At 41.4% G+C, this 17,509-nt stretch overlaps 1 protein-coding gene across 5 annotated transcripts in view; it reads left to right on the forward strand.

The window, feature by feature from the left end:
• The window catches only part of DNM3 (dynamin 3), a 172,406-nt gene that overhangs the window by 108,749 nt on the left and 46,148 nt on the right, over positions 1-17,509 (forward strand). For all 5 annotated transcript variants that reach the window (XM_066555646.1, XM_066555642.1, XM_066555645.1 and 2 more), the window contains one exon: positions 7,000-7,111. In XM_066555646.1, the coding sequence (XP_066411743.1) occupies positions 7,000-7,111 (112 nt within the window). The remainder of the gene's footprint in view (positions 1-6,999; positions 7,112-17,509) is intronic.

Below are 17,509 nucleotides of genomic sequence, written 5' to 3' on the forward strand. Positions count from 1 at the left end.
CCACCAGTTCTCGTGTCTTTTCCTTTCCTGCTCAACCAGTGATGCCTTGAGAAGGCTGAGCTAGAACAGAGGGTAACAGAGTTATAGAATAAAGCAGGGATTTATTAAAGGCCTCAATGGATGCACCTCAGGCAGCACAAGATCCCAGCCAGGGATACAACCCAGATGAACCCAAAATGGTCACAAAATGGATGACAGGTCATGGAGTCTGATACTTTTGTAAGTTTTGGTCCATTTGCATATTGGAGTTAATTGTCCAATTACAGCTCCAGCCCATGCAGTCCCATCCTTCTTGTTTTTCTCTCTTCAGCCCACGGTGTTTGTGCTCTTGGGCCTGAGATTTGGGTCATTTGTCCTTGGTGCCCAGCTGGAGCAGGAATTGTTTTGTCTCCCTGCTCTGTGCACAGAGCTCACCATCCCCTAATATGAAGCCCAGACCCACACACTAAAGCAGCACAGAACCTGAAAAATAGAAAAGCTGTAACCTGAGGCATCACCAGGACCCAGATGAAGCTGAGTAATGGTGTTGCTTTCCTCACCTCTGTGGTTCTGTGTGATACAGGGGTGTGAGGAGCAGTGCAAAGCACAGAACTGTTCCTTTTGCTTCACAAGAGTGGGTTCCTGAGAGCAAAATGCCCCTCAGGAATCATGAAGCAGTGGGGCAGAATCTGCCATCCCTGCTCCAGAGCTGCCTGTCTGTAAAAACAGCTCTTTAATCTGACAGAGAGATGAATGTCCAGAGGAGAGTGAGCAAAAGGCCATTTTGAGGGCACACAATAGGACTGAAAATAGAACTGCCAGATGAGGAATTGTAGCTCCTGACTCCTGAGTACACTCTGTCTGTCAGGAATCATATTGCACAGGGAGCTGGTGTCTGGTAGGACCCAGGACATGACTCTGTGTCTGCTCAGTGAGAGCTATCACTGCATGTTTTGGATAAATGTTGTTGGTTCTGGGTTGCTCTAGAAGGGGATGGAGCACAAGTTGTTTCTGGGGCTCCAAATGTACCAGAGCTGTAAGTAGTGAATTTCTGGCCATGGGCAGCAACTGGTTAACTGCTATCCATATATAAGGGAAATTGGGCAAGAGCCAAAATAAAGGGAACTAGTGAAAGGAGACCGGGTCAGAGGAGGTGTTGGATAGAAGCCAGGCTAAAGGAGAAAGCCTAAAATGAGATGTATGTTTAGTTACTGTTTTTGAATTACTCAGAAAGCTAAGCCCCAGGAAGAGCTGGACTGTAAGCTATTCAGAGCCCTCTCTGTTCAAAATGGAAGAGAGAGAATCTGTTTAATTAAAAAGCCCTACAAATTTAATCCAGAAAAAAAGCTGCTAACATTTCTAAATAAACTCTTAAAATGCTGGAGAGTACAATATTTAAGAACGGGAAAAATATACAAACCCAAGGAATAGCTAGCCTTTATTGCCAACAGCTTTCCCTTATTAAAAAAAAAGAAAAAAAAAAAAGAAAAAAAAAAGAAAAAAAAAAGAAAAAGGTTGGATTTTTTCCTGGAATATATTCTGTTTTGTCATTATTGACAAATATTTTTTACATGACAAATAAGAGAGAGTATGGTGCAGGTATTGACAGCTGGGGGCAGCTTTTGTGTCTGTGTGGCCCTGAGGCAAATTCCAGGCCAGGCTTCCATCCCTCACCACCAAAGGCATGAAACCTTCTCCTCCAGGGACTGCTGGAATATTTTAGTGGCAGTCCCTGTTACTACTGTGGATTTTGGCCTGTGTGGTGTTAGTTTTGGCTGCATTTCTGTTCTGGGTTACATATAGGACTCGAGATACTTCATTGCCAAGGCTGGCCTATGTACTGAGCAGCACATCTTCTGTTCATTTGCACCTGAAAGTTGGGGGGTTTCTGTGTACTTTGAGTGTGTGTACTTGAAAAAATTCATATGCTTTTGGGAGAGCACTCACATGACACAGATGGCAAAATCCTTAAGTGTAATTATTTCATGACATTGTCTCGGAGATTGTCTCCTTGGCTTTTCTGGATATTAAAAAAAAAGAATCTTCAGAGTCATGTGTAATTAATTTTAATTAGCATTCACACTGGAGTGATCTGAAATGGTATGCCTTGATAGAAAATGTTAGTCACTGCTGTTAACTCAGAGCAGATGGCCATTTTTATTTCTTCAAAATATATGATTTGCAGAGCTTCTGGTAGAGCTTTTCTATTTGGAAAAAAAAGAAAGTGCATACGCTCAAACCAGCCATTGTGCAATTACAGGTGTCCAAAATCACAGAGTAAGACTAAATTTGAATAAGCACAGTGTGCACGGTGGAGTTGCAGATTAAATAGATGGAAAATGTACAATTTAATCCAAGATTACCTTTCCCAGTAGCTGGAGTGTCTGGATTCTGTTATTTTCTCCCATTTTCATTTTAGGTGACTATTCATTAAACCCATATTCTGTGTGTTTCCAATTTCAATCAAGTGAGAAATACCTAAGAATTGAATCTTTTGTGTTTTTCATGGAATAAAATGGGACCAATTTGCATATAGGTCTAGATTTCTAATGTTCAGTTCTGTTTCCATCCTGATAGAGATGAGACGTTTACAAAAAATCACTTTGAAATCCCTGTAAAAGAAGGTATTCCTTTATCTTTCAGTCTGTGAGTAGCTTCCCTTGTGTCAGTGTGACTGCTGAAGATAAATATGGATTTGTGTTCTTTACACAAAGAAGAAGATTTAAGTAGTTTATAGGTCCAGTTCTAAAAAATGTCACTATACTTGCTGTGTAATGGTTGTTCTGTCTCCTCCCACATTGGCAAGAATAAATGCATTTTTAGTTAATTTTGGTTTGTATTTTCTCTTTATGAAAATAAATTTTATGCATATCCAGTACAACTTTGGCCAGTGATATCCAGATCCAGCTCAACCTAAGAGCTCTCCATGCACATGCTTATATGTGAGCATGCATTAATATATAATCACACATGTTAACTGGGCTTGGAATGAGGTTGCCCTTCCAAATTTTCTAGGCTTGCTGGAGATAAATATTTAACCTTATCTTAGTATTAAGAAATTGCAGGAGGTACAGTCCCTCTTGATGTGCAGCAAGGGATGTGCTCAGCACGTTCTGATGTGCAGCCACCATGGAGGGAACCCACTGGTGTTGCAAGGGCTGTTCTTTCTGGGTGATTTCCAGGTGTGTTGTTCACTCCCTGCCCCTGGAGTGCAGAAATTTGGTTTATAGGTAGTCAAGCCTTCCCTAGGCAGTGCTGACAGCCCAGGCTTCAGGGTGGCTGGGAGGGAAATCTCAGTAACTCACAGCTGGGTCAGTCTTCAAACTTATCTGGCATTTCTCACTTTCCTCTTGGGCACTTTCAAATACCTTAATCCAGTCCTGTTAGGAATTTTTCCTGATGGGAGGAGTTCAGGAAACACCTATGGACATTTCTATATTAGACTCTGAAATATTCAAGAAATGAAGGTGAAAATAAAGTGAAGAAGCTGTAGAGTAAGCAAAGTCACAGCTGGGTGGCTGCTGGACTTTGAGGTGATGGGCCTGGCCTAGAGAAGGCGTGTCCAGAGTGTGGAACCTTCCAGAACTGGAAATGATGCTTTTAGTCCAATTGTCTGTTCATACTCATAAGCAATTATGTTGCATTTTTAATGGAAATGCAGTTCCAAGTTGAGGTTTATTTATCTAGAGTACAATAAAATCTGCAGATAACAAATGGTAGCCGTTTGTATTTTTCACTCTGGGAAAGAAAGGCAGTGTTATCACTATTATGTTGATTTCTGGATATGCCACTATAGTTATATTTTCATGGACTATGCATGATATTTAAATTACAGTGATGAGACTCCAGGAGGAAGTGGAGTAGGTAGATGTGGTAGATGCACACAGCTTTGCAGTTTCCTCAATTATGTGTTCACATTTAAGAAATGTTAAATATTCAAGGGAAATACTACTTGCAGATAGTACTTCTAAGCATGTTCCCATTTTCTGTATCTATCTTGTTTCTGCAGTCCTTAGATTTACAGATACCTGAATATCAGCAGGATTGGTATTGTTGAGAGTTCATCTTTCCTGGTATCCTTTATTCTGTCATAGTCTTTGATGTCCAACATCCCATTTAGCTGCTCTAGAGGTGAGGGTGAGAGCATGACTTCAGAATATTCCATATGGAGAACCTAGGTGAGGCTTGAGTAGTAACTGGTGCTGTGCTGATGGCTTCAGCAATTTTAAGAAGTGGAAGAGAGAAGAAAACAGAAAATCTGAATTGTTTTCAAGAAAGTTTTTACAGCTTTCCATGAGACGCCAGTGCAATTCTAATGAGTAAAACATGTAAATGTGTTTTTGTAAGATTCCACTGGTAACAGGAAAAGGACACACTCTCTTCAGAAGTTACTGAAAGAAGTTACTTTGGCTTTTTTTTCCCTTTGAAAAGTTCCTATGCTTGTCAGCCTTTCTGGGAGAAAGGCAGGGGCAGTCTAGCAGCAAGGAATCCAGCTGGGGGACAAGCATCCCCTCACCTGCCCTGCTGGGACAATGGTGGGAGCACTCAGGGTGTGCATCCTTCAGTCCCTCACACGTGCTGGCTCTTTGGCAGTGGTGGTGGAATAAAATCAGCTGCACAAAAAAGAGCTCTCAGATCCTACAGGGAGAAAGAAGGGCCTGGGAGATGTGGGGACATCAGCTGCTGGCCATGAGGTGTCCCCAGCCCCAGGAGAAGTCCTGGCACAGAGACAGAATGCAGGACTGTCAGCTCCCACGTGTTCAGAGTGCCTGGCTGAAATCCCTGCTCACACAGCCACGCTGCTTGCAGCAAGCCACAAATGCAATGCCAAATGCCAAAAAGTGTAATATATAACATGACAGGCCTGAAAAAATGTTTTCACAAGCTGGTGTCATGTTGTTTTGCTCTTGCAGATAAGTGTTTTTGGAACTTCCCTATCACTATATTTTACAGCCTTTATTTGCTCTATTGTTATTTTTAGTCATCTTTGCTGAGAGTACCCTTTTACCATTTCAGCTTCCTAGTTCTTCAAAGTTATAGCTGCTTCATTATCTTAGCCAGAAAAGCTTATCTCAGGAAAAGTTTCTCCTAACAATAAATTAAAGCATTTTTTTCTCTGACAATTTCATTGCAATTTCATTATGCTTTTTTCTTTTTTTTTTCTTTGTTTTTTAAATTGACTTCTTTTTTTTTTTTTTTTGTTCAGTAAATGCTGACTTGGAGTTCCACAATATTGCAAATTAAATAAAATTCAGGTATTTGCTCACTTTAAGGTAACAGCATCTGATAAGGTCATCCAGGTTATTATTTGCTTTAAGAGAGAATTAGTACTTTTGGAGTCAGGGAAGAAAAAGGATTAATTTTAAATTTCTCAATCAATAAAAGAATCCACAGAGCTTCCAGTTATTCATCCTGTCAGTGGCTTTGGCTAAACTGTGCTTTCAGGCCCATTAGTGCCTCTTTGTGACCTTTGGGGCTGGTTTCTGTGGGAAGGAAATGCCCTGGTGGCACCTCCACTGTGGGTTTTTGAAGGGAGTAGTGCAAGCCTGGTGCTCAGATTTAGCCTTTGAATTTGGTGAGAATTGAATCACCAATGTAAGGAAATAATTCTGAGTATGTCCTTTATTCTTTGCAGTTTTGAATTCAACCTATGAGCCTGCTGAAAAATACCACATTTTGCTCTCTTCAGAGTGGGTGTGCTCTGGTTGCTGTGCTGTGGTTTCATAGGTGATAATTTAATGATATGGTTTCATGGCTGCTTCATGCTCAGGTTCAATTACACTTTTTTTACCTTTTTTTAACCTGTTTCCCGCCCCTAAAAGGCAAGGCTGTGAGGTGCCTGGTGCCATTGTTGGTTAAGAAAGAATCACTGCTGTGAGTGGGAATTACATCAAGTCAGTTGTGTTCCAGCAGTGTGGCAGTGAAATCCCACCAGTCCCCAAACGCTAAAGAAATTTGTCTGGGCAGTGACAATAATAGCTTTATTTCCTTGTTCTACAGTGAATTCAGGTTTTTTCCCTCTCAGAATATGTGGCAGAAATGACCTCTGTAGTTGCACAGTGAAACCAAAGGGCCCCTTGTCATTGAGAGTGAAGCAATCTCCATCAACCCCTCTCCTCCACAGCTTGCTGAGGGAAGAAAACAGTTTGGTTGGGATGGAAGATTGATCCCTGTGCAACTGTTAAGATCTAGCAAAATGTGCTTTCCTTACCCTTTTCAGCTGAGCTCGTGGCCTTTCCTAAAAAGACTGTTGGCTGACAAATTTACAGTGATCTGCTCTGTCTATAGAATTGGATTTCAGAAACTAATGGCTAAACCGTGAGGGGAAAATCTGTTCTGTGTACTGAAGAATTTACAAGCACCACCTTCCTACAGATGTATTTTCCCTCCTTTCTCTTTTCTTCCATTAAGTGATCCCCTGTATTTATCTCATTATGTGAACTACCTGTAAGAGGTTTGATTTAAACATGTCCCAGTTTTCTTACTGTGATGAGAGACATCTGAGGTTTGTTTTGTTTGTTTAAAAATATCTTGATTATCATTGCTGCTTTTTTTCCTCTTTTACTGATGATGTCTAAAACCTGGAATGGGTATAAACTGGACTGAAAGGACTTCACATGGGAAGAAGTTGCATCAGTGATGGTTTTGGTTTCTATTGGTTACAGCAGCAATCCATCACAAGCTGTGCTGTTGTGTTGGCGTGTCTTACGTGTTTGTCCTCTTCATCACAACACCCTTTTTCCCTGAAAGTCCTCTGTTTTAGCAAAAGCAGGAAAATTGATTTGAAGTAGTTTCACGGTGCTTTCAGGTGATTATTATTTCCAGAGCTGTGCTGTAGCATTCAAAGATATTTTTAAGTACTCCAAGTAATTATTAAACAAGCACCTGTCCCATAAAGTCTGTTGTGCACAATAATTACCAAGTAATTCCTGATCCCAAATGATTTTTAGTTTTAAATGCTGTGTGCATGATAGAGAGCAGTAAAATGTTAGTTTTACAATGTGGTGCTCTTTGTTCTAGGAATGTTTACAAGGATTACCGTTTCCTTGAGCTAGCCTGTGACTCCCAAGAGGAGGTGGATAGCTGGAAGGCATCTCTGCTACGAGCCGGTGTCTATCCTGATAAATCCTCAGTAAGTTAAAGCTCACTGGTTTGCCAGTAGCTGCTCTGTTTGAGTCAAAAAAAACCAACTGTATCATCTGGGAAAACACAGTGTCTGATGCAGATATCTCAACAAAGAGCAGCTTTTTCATTGTACTGTGGTAATTCTAAAATATTCATAATGAAATATTTTAAGACCAATTTGTGCGTCAAACCTCACTGTAGAAAACCCAACCAACCACAAACCAAAGCTTCCAACATGTTTTTCATTGGATCTGTGTAGTAAAAGCATTGAGCAATTTGGGGTTTCCTGAGCTTCATTGTTTCTATTAATGTTTTCTAAGGTAAAGATGTGCTTTGAACAGTTTATTCCCTCAAGCTCTGGATTACAGAACTGACAGAAGCATTCCAGGCAATCATGTATATTTATTTTACTTATTCACTGCATCATTTTTTGTGTATGAAACACATGCTAAACCTTTCCAAAGGCAATTTTACTCAGCTAATCATCATGTGGAGCAAATTGAACAGGATACAATAAAAAAGCCTCTGTTCATTTACTAGAAATGACAGAAAGTTGGGAAACAGACTATGTCCAGCTACTATTTAATATTTTTTGGACCTGGATATCTTGGTGTTTTACTTCAAGTGAAGGTTTGAGATGTATCCAAAGAGAAGGCTGACTAGCAGAAATACCTGGCGTTTGAGCCTTTAAAGCTTCTGTAATGCACAGCTCACCTTTCTGCAGTGAGTGCTGGATGTCTTTGGAAGAAGATCTGCTCTGAGGAAGGATGCTTGATTCTCATGAATTTGCTCTTCTTCCTGATTGTTTTCCATGGGAAGGCCAGGTTCCTTGAGTCCAGGCTCTTGTGCTGTCTTCTCTGTTCATCTTTTTCTTCCCTTGGTTGTGATGCCTGCATGGCTTCCAGTACAATTCTGTCTGCATCTCCTCCAGGAGCTGTTCATGCAAACAAGCTCAGCTTCTTCTCTTCATACAAAGTTTCGAGACTGCCATTAAAAGATAAATAAGAAATTCTTATACTAGTGGATTCTCCAGTTATTATAGAACTAAACAGTGATGATAGTAATAATGATGTTTTTTTAGAGAATAGTGCAAATATGCATTTAGCTGGAGACATACCAGGTACCTGAGACTTTACCTTTAAAAAGTAAAACAGTGTTGGTGACTTTTCAGTATGTTGCCTGTTCCAGTAGATCTGTTCCTACCTAAGAATATCAGAAGCCATGTAAGAAGGATTTGTTATGAGAGGTTACCTAATTAATTACTTGGACCAATATTCTGTGTTGCTTTGGTTTTTTCTTGCTTAGGTTTTAATGATGATTTCACAAAAGACTCTTGCTGCCTCTGGTTTAATCTTGTGTTCTGTGATGGTTTTATCATATTAGTATATCTGGTACTTTATCCTTAAAAAAGACAGACTAGTTGAATTTCTGAACTTCTCTTCTGTCTTCCTGTCTCTCCCTTCTCCCTAAAAATACTTGGTATTCAAAATATGTTTATAAAGAATTCTTGGTTTTGTTTAAAGTTGGTCTGTCAAAAGAGTCTTAGATGCAAGATGAGAGACTTCCTTGAAAGAAGTAGAAGGGAGTCAAAATACAGTTCTCCTTTGAGCTGGAATTATCTTTACATTATAAAAGAGTAAATATTATTGTTCCAAATGCCTGTAGTTTGAAATTTGCCCAGTAGTTTATCAAGCTGTTCAGCAAAGATGCTCTGTGCTACTCTAGGCCTCCAAAACTTTATTCCTAAGGAGGTTCAAATGTGGACTGGGAGTCTGCTGTTCAGAGTTTTGAATTTTGCAAAACAAAATCTCCAAGGCTCCAGGTATCTTAGTAGATCCAGTGAATGCTAAATAAAAATGAGCAGCATTTCATGAAAATCCTGTGCATGCTCCTTAGTTTCACACCTTCCTCTGACAATATAAAATTGTTTTAGAGACACCCCCCAGTTTTTTAGTCTCCTTCAAAGATTCATAGACCATGTTTTTAAGTAGGAGGGACTGTCAGGAAATGGCAGCAACTTGAGTTTCCTTTAGTGCTTCCCCCCAGCTTCATGATCCCGAGTTGAAAAGGTGAAGAGGTGCCTAAGCCCCTTCAAAGAGTGAACTTCTCTCTCTTTTACCTGTGAGGCACAGCTGGGAACTCTGAGTATCCAGGCTTTGGCACCAGAAGCAGAAGAATTGCTGCTTGGAAATGAAAACTAAAGGAGAAGTAGGAATCTGGCACTGATTAAAGAGCTGTGTTCTGAGTTCTCACCAAGGACAAATCTCTCAACTAAGAATCTAAGAATATTCATTTTCTGCTGATATTTTTTTAGTAGTGCTACATACAGTTGTTTGATTACAGTGGTAATGGGGCTCAGTACTTGCTGCCACTAATATGGAGTGCTGCTGTTTTAATCCTGCTCATTTAAAGTCCAAGGTTCTAGATTGATAATCTTTCTTTTTGCCTAAGCAAATCCCATTAATATTTTAAAGGCCATATATCACCCCCTTCCTCCATTTCCTTGCTTCATTGTGCTTGTTTTCCCTGTCCCTCTGTCCATGGGGATGCCCAGTGACTGTGTTCCCATATTCACTGTCCCATGAATTACCTCTGATCAGCCCTCAGTGTTGCTCTGAATTCTTTGCAGTTTCCAAGTCCCCGCTTCCCAATCCATTTGCCTTTGTGAGGCTGTGGGCTTTGACAGCCACCCAGATAGCAATGAATCAGTGTTTTTATTTTTCCAACCCATATGCAAGTCAGCTTGCTTGATATAAATCATCCTGTGGCCAATTCACTTTGAAATGGGATATCCATTTACCAGCTGACTTTGCTGCTGGCTTTCTGGACCAATGCATCCAAAACCCTCCTTTTTTTTGTTAAAAAATGACTACAACGTTGTGAGTAACCTTTCCAGACTGTATTTCTCAACTGGTGTTTGTTTTGGCTGGCTTCCCACTGTATAATATACACTGTTCATGCCAGCTCATGGCAAAACTCACAATTAAACCAAAATAATAGCCCAGATGTTTGTCGTAACTGCTCTGCACACTTTACCTTGTTAGCACCACCCATTCCTTCTCCCCCCATGCCCCCCCATGCCATCTCCTCCTTATTTTTTTTACTAATCTAAAAATTCAACATTTGCTTTTTAAAATGCTTTGAATCTTGAAACTTTCCATTAGCTGGCAAGTTGTAGGGAATGGCTGTCGTAGAAAGCTCAACCCAGCTGGTTGCTTTGAGTACTGGAAGTTCAGTGTCACCAACACATGAAAATCCCATCCCATCCCATCCCATCCCATCCCATCCCATCCCATCCCATCCCATCCCATCCCAATCATCTCTTTTCTTCTCCCTTGTATTTGTATTCAGCGACTTCCCAGGAGCTGCTCTTGATTTGCACCAGGTCAGAATGTTTGTGCAGTGAGGAAAACAGCTCTGCTGAACATTTAAGTCCTTTGTGAATGTCCTGTGCTCCCCTGGAAGCTGTCTGACTGCAGGATTCCATGAATGTTCCCTGAGTCAGTTCCTCATTTGGTTTGAGCCATTTCCAGAACTGTGCAAGTTAGGCTGAATGCATGTAAAATAAATATAACTAATATTTCTTTTTTTCCCCTCTTTCTTCTGTGCTGCATCCTGCAAAGGGGAGCAACAAAGTAAGTTGTTTGTCCTTTTACAAAATCCTTTTGTATCCTGTCTGAAGGACTTTGTAATGAAAATTAGTTTGTCTTTCAGTTCACACAGCTATTGCCTGCATGCTCTTAACAGCAAAATATGGTTAAAATGTGGGTGCAAAAGGGTCTTCAAGAAAAACTATAACTGGCTCTTTGTTTTAATTTTGGGGAAAGAGTGTTAAGTGTTGCAGAGCTGTTTTTAAGGAGGTTCAGTAAGAATGCTTCCATAAAAGTATTGGGCCCAAAGATTATGAAGGTATAGTAATAAAGACCTTCTGAGGAAAGGTTACTACAGTCTGATGAAACTCATTACAGCTGGGTTTTTTGACCATACATCAAAGCTTGTATTAATGGGCAGTTATAAAAACCCAGCACTAAAGTCTTAAATAACAGATTTGCTGGCGTTGTTGGCTAAGCTGAACTAGATCAGTGTACTGGCTTTGAAGGTGCCTTAAAATGGATGGAGGAGGGTGGGGTCAACATTTGACTTGGCTTCTAGACCCTTGATGTGTTCCAGCTGGACAGCAGCAGAAGGGTGTGGGGTGTGGAGAGGGAGAACTGAAATATGCATGGTAGGGGTTTTTTTTGAAAGTAAGCAGCACATAAAAAGACAGTTTTGCTGATGTTGATCTGATAAACGAATAATAATGCAGTTCCCAGGGTTGGGACTTTTTAATGCCATTTTTACTGAGCTTAAGAATGGAAGTTTCACATCTCACACTTTGGAATAAGATGCAGAGAGAGTTTGTCATACCTCAGAAAGGAGTTATACAGCTTTTGTGACTTTTTTCACCCCCCCCTCCCCCTTCCTGTTTTGGTATATTAACCCTTAGGAAGATGAATCTGGAGCATCAAAAGATGCTTCACAGCAAACACTGAAAGTAGCCTTTGAGTATTGCCTGTAGCATCTCTTTGTGAGCTGGAAACTTTCTGGGATATTTGGGAAAGACCCAGGTGGGTTTTAAAGGTTTTGACGGTTGGGGAATTTTGTCTGCTTCTAATTTTTGTATTTTTAACCAGTTTTTGACCACTCCTCTCTCCACAGTGGCTGGGCTCAGAAGCACCAAAAATACTCTGTTTTGTTGGCTTGCCTGAGAAAAGGTGCTCTTAGTGTTGGGTGGGGAGGGGTTAAGAGAATTGGTGAATTGATGGCGTGGAGAGAGGGACTTTACATAGGAGGTGGTGTGAAATGTAAATGTTAACTGTGTACACTAAAATGTCAAGGTAGTGTTTATAATGTTTCTTTACAACATGCTGGCTTAAGGCTTTGCTGCTGCAGGGGATGCTGCTCTGATCTCAGAGGAGACTGTAGATGCTCTGTTAAGGGAAATGGGGAGAGATGGGGCACACTGAGCTCTTGGGGCTGGCACAAACTGAGCTGCATGGACCTGCTCTGTTCTGCAGAGCTGTGAGCTGTGGGGCACCCCAGGGAGGTCAGCTGACAGATTTCAGCAGGACACCCATGAGCAGGGAGAGGAGAAACCTGTGAGATGTGAGGATTTGGGAGCTCTTAACTCTTCCTTCACTCTGAGCCAAGGACAGTTCTTGCTGTAGGTTCAGAAACTCCATCTGGCCTGGGTTGCCATCCAGAAGATAACTCCAAAAGAAATCTCCAGGAAACCATCCTGATCTTTCTCTTTGACCCAGTTCCTTGTAAGGATTTGTGTCTCATCATCTGTGTGTCCCCCTTCTCCTCCACACAGATCATTCCTGATCCCAGCTGGACAGATGGAACCAACCTGCAGCTGCCTGCAGAGGCTCAAACCCCACAGTCTTGAGATTTCTGTACCTAGTGGAGTTGGAAAATGGCATGGATAAACCTGAGAGGTGACCATAGATTTTCTGAGAAGAGGTCAGGGCGGAGAGGAATGGCAGATTGACAGTGACAGTGTCTTAAAGCTTCTAATGCAACTTTATGCTGAAAAGCTGCAGAATCCTTCCTTCCTGACCTGGCACAGCTTTCCTGGGTTGCTCCCAGAGCTGTAACCCTCCTCCAGTGCTGCCCAGTGTGCTGTTCCTGCACTGGATCCTGCCATGTGTTCACATGTCACAATCCTGGACTCACCCATCCCTTCAGATTGTGGCCTCTTTTATACCTCTGCCTTTAGCTTTGCACTCTTGGACTTACAAAAGTAAAAATAAACATTGGAGTAATGAGTCTGTAAGAAAAAGGGGGAGGAAGGGAAGTGAAGAGGGTTTATAATCGTCAGCGGACTACTAATCATTTTTATTTTTACTTTTTATTGTTGCACAATCATTACTGTAAGTGAGATTTCTCACATGGTTAAAGATAAATATATCTTCAGAAGCTTTGTTGGATAAAATCTGTAAAAGGGTCGTGTGGAATGAGGTAATGGAGACCTACCTCATTCAGCTAGCACATGTTGGCAAGCTGCATTTTGCTAATATTAACACTGAGCTCCACAGCCTAGCATGGGGAATGAGTGCAGAATTGTCCAGGGTTGTGCAGAGCACTATACTTCAGCCCAGCTGCTGAAGACAGAGGAGCTGAGAGCCTCTGACTGTCCTAACCCACCACTGTGGATTTGTTGCTTACCCTGTGCATCTTCTTTACCCCTATTTAAAAACCAAATCCCCTCGAAACAGCTCTCCAGATGCTGCTGTTTGAAAACAATACCAAAACCTGAACCATTCTCCCAGAGTGCACCTCCATGGGCTTCTAACACTACTAGGTTAAAAGAGTAGATAGTTGCTGGGACCTTAGGAAATTTTGATTCTGAATCCCTTGGCAGTCAAGCAATAAAACAGAAGCAACAGAAAAATCTCAAAAGCTTAAAGCACCACTTTTTAATATAAAAAGCCACCTTTTCTTTGTCATCACTAAGTCCTGAGTTAGCCAATAATTTCTACTTGATTCAAAATACCAGACACTTAAATGCTGATCTCAGACTTGAGAAACTTTGACTTGGAAACCCAAAATCTCTTTAAATTACCTTTTACATATAGTGACTATAAATTTTTTTAAATTATTTTGCGTTGCTGTTCTTGCTGATGCCCTTTACAGAATGTGTAGAACTAAAGTCTATGAGCTCCATATTCACATCTCAGTGGAGTTATCACTGTGCAGATAATGCTGAGCATGCAAATGGTCACTGAATATAAAATCAATGTAATTTAGTTGGCATTTTCTCTTTAGGAAAAGCAGAGTCCCCCTGAAAAGAGAAGGAAAATACTCTTTCTGTCAGGTCAGTTTGCCTGTTGGTCCTTCAAATACTTTTTGGTGACATATTAATGGCTTAAAGTATTTCTTTTCTCTCCCCATTTTTTAAAAACTTCTTATTTTATTTAAAGGTGAATTAGTGTTACTAAACCCAGATTCCAGATCAGCTACTTCATTAAGGAGTCCAGATGTCCTTCTGTCTCTTGAGACAGTCCTGGAAAATGGGAACATAGTGAAGTCAGGATCCCCGTTCTCTCTGCATATATGACAGCAGTGCTCTCAGTTCATGTGTTTTGTGCTTGGCTCTTCCATGTAAGTGCAGGTGCAGTGCCAGAAGCTGGACGTGTCTCACACTGGGATAAAGCTCTGGTGCTTTCTTTTCAAGTCTGGCCATGTTTCTGAAAGGGCTTCAGTTCCCTCCCAGACATAACTGTGTTCCTGGCTGTGGTGGTGCTCTGCCAGTGCCCCAGCCAGATTCAGTGTTCTGCTCTGGCATTGCTCAAGTCCCTGCTTGGGATAAGTCCCTAAAGTAGAAAAAGTAAAGACTTGTTTGGGTTTGTTGAAAAGCAAACTGCTGATATGTCAGAGGGCAAAACAGTGTAGTCAGAAGTATAAACTCTGCATTTACTGAGTTTACTTTTTTTAAACTAGTATATTTTAGAAAAGGAAGGCATTGAATTCTAGGAAAAGAAGAATTCATTTCAGTTGTGACTAAAGGTGGCTTCAAGCCAAGTAGGTTTAAAAATAACTTTTAAATGAAGTGTTAATTTATTTTTTTTTCAAGTGGAAAAATGCCATAATTTTATAGACAGTGTTTCAGTCGTTGCTTTGAACAGATGAGTTGGATTTTACAAGGAAGTGCCGGTGTAAAAGAGCAGCCCCAGGGGTGAGGGTGCATGCGCACACGCTGGGTCAAAGGCAGTCCAAAGGCAGGCAGGCAAGGAAATGGCAGCCTGTTTTCAGTCCCCTTTTCCCTGCCTGCTGCTCCAAGGATGTGCAAACATGTTTCAGAGGAAAGCTATCTTCTGCTTCTCCTAAATATTTACTCCTTCAGACAAAAACTGAAAAGATGAAACCTTGCTCCCTAAATGTTGCTGAAGAAACAGAGCAGCCCTGGTTCATATTCCTGTAAGAGTAAAAGAACTTCTGTCCTGAGAGAGTTAAAAATGGCCAGGGGAGAAGAGATTCACAGGATTGCATCAGTTGCAGGGAGTGTAACAAGATGCAGGCTGATGTTCTGAGTGGTTCCAAAGCCAGTCTCAGCAAAGCTGCTGATGGGGTCGGGGGTTCAATGGCTGTCACTGGGTTTTATGTTCCTGCTCTTAGCTGAGCCTGCTGACATTAAGCAAACTCCAGGAAATTTAGAAATGAGCAAACATTTTTTATTTCTGTTCTGTATTCACGGTGGGCTCTTTACTGTACTTTTGGCAAGATGTCTGCATACTGAAAATATTTTTAAATTCTTCATTTTTTATGGGGCAGCTAGTTTTTACACACTTCTACTCCAGTGAGGGATTTTGATGAAACTCTGCAGAAAGGTGAAAGCTGTCTGGCTGTGAAGTTTCAGGACTATTAGCCCCATTTTGGACATGCAGTGAGGTTTGCCCTGGGGGAGGCAGTGAGGGTGGCCAGACTCTCAGGGTGCTTTCCCAGAGCTGGTCAATGAGCACTGAAAGTTGGCTGGAGGAGAGGAAGGTGTTTCTAGACTGAGCTGCAGCAATCTCAGCCACAAAGGTGCTTTGGAGCCCAGGCTGATACCTTCAGCTGGAGTCCCTGTGGCTCCAGCTCTTGGAATAGCTGTGGTCAGGAAGGGCAGGTGGCTCCTTTAGCATATGGGATCACCCCTGAGGGGGACTGAACAGAGGGGGAAACACACAACTATCACAAGGGTTTGGGACAATCCTAAAATACCTTCCTTGTCTTCTAAGTCAGTAATTGCACAAAAACTGAATAGAAATTAGGAGTAAATAAAAATTTGATTTTTTTTTTCCTGCCAAAAATGTCATTAGACTCACTCTTCCATAGCATTTACAGTGTAACAGGAAATGTCATCATTAGACATGAGGGTGGAGGGCAGCTGGTGAGCAGCCAGATACTCCTTTTTTCTCATCTAGAAGGGAAAACAAGATGAGCAGGAGAAGCTGAATGTTGCTTTCCCTGACTGTATTTTGGACTAAAATGAAGATATGCAATGCCTACTCTGACATAGTTCATCCTGGATTTCTTTAACCTTCTCTACCTACCTTTTTTTGTGGAGACAGGTTTAGGATTACCTTCCATGTGCTGAGTCAGAATCAAGGCCCATATTAAGGGTGTAAAAGCCTCCATTCTGGAGCTGCATTCTTTAGTTCAATAACTCTCCTTCCAGGATGTCATGTGTTCTGTTCTGTGGTCACTCCTCAGCTCCACTGAGGCCTTTGACTGATGTCTTCCCTGTTCTTCTGTGTTTGGTGTGTGACACTTGATATCTCAGGATTGCCAGCTTTGGAGAATGGTGATTTCCCACTAGGAAGAGCTGTCTGTGGACATGTTCAGGTGTCTGATCAGTGCAGTTTTTGGGTGACTTTCACACCTTTGTTCCTGAAGCCTCAGTTCCTGCAGCAGAGAAACAAGTGATCTCATTCTGTTTCCTTTAAATTCTTCTCTTTGAAACTCAACCTCTGCTCTTCCTCTTCTATAAGCAAGTTATTTATGATTAAAAGAGAGAATTACATAGCATTGTATGTGCTCCTGAGTTCAGGTAACAGGTCACATTATTGAGTTAGGTAGAAGCTCATTGGTGGGTGGGTACAAAATTACCAAGAGCAGTAACACACAGTGTCAGGCCCCCATCAGACCCCTTAGCAGCAGATACTCAAACTTTCTGGTTCCATTTGCTGCATAGTATTATCTTGACCTGTTCAACAGCTGGGGTTTCTAAACTTGGTGGCAGCAAACCTAAAGGCATTTATGGAAATCAAGTAAAGAAACTAATGCAGAGAATGGAAGATAAAGTCTGAGAGAAAAATCAGTCTTGTGCAATGTAATTTCATGTTCAGTTGTAGTTCGGTTTAATACTGTTTGATTTTCAGATCTAGATATTATTCCAGTAGAAGCAGGATCCTTCTTGTAGTGAACAGAAGCCTTCCAGTCACAGGCCAGCTGTCCTTGGCTGTGTTGTGCTGGCATTTGTGTAAAAATATGGAGTTGTTCATGACCATGGCCTGGAAACAACTGCTGTACCAGATTTCTAAATTATAGTTATTAAAGGTTATCTGGCTGATTCAGGCAGCAAATTCTCAGTAGTAGTGTGATATTGTGCTTAGCTCTCCTAAGGACTGACCTTAGCTCTTCTTAGCTTAGCTTTTATCCACTTTTGCAGCTGCATACAGGGCAGGCATCCCCAAAAAGCTCAGCTTCTCTTTCAGATCACCTGTGCCTCAAAATGTGGCTGCAAACACTCCAGAGATGTGCTCATGTCAGCTCTGTGCACCAAGGAGCTCTGTGGGAAGAGTTCCCTGCTGTTCCTCCACTGAGGGCTTTGACACAGGTGATGGTCTCTCTCCTGAGACCAAAATGCAGAATTGTCTGC

This window comes from Molothrus aeneus, chromosome 9 (genome assembly GCF_037042795.1).
Source record: "Molothrus aeneus isolate 106 chromosome 9, BPBGC_Maene_1.0, whole genome shotgun sequence".
Lineage (NCBI taxonomy): Eukaryota > Metazoa > Chordata > Aves > Passeriformes > Icteridae > Molothrus > Molothrus aeneus.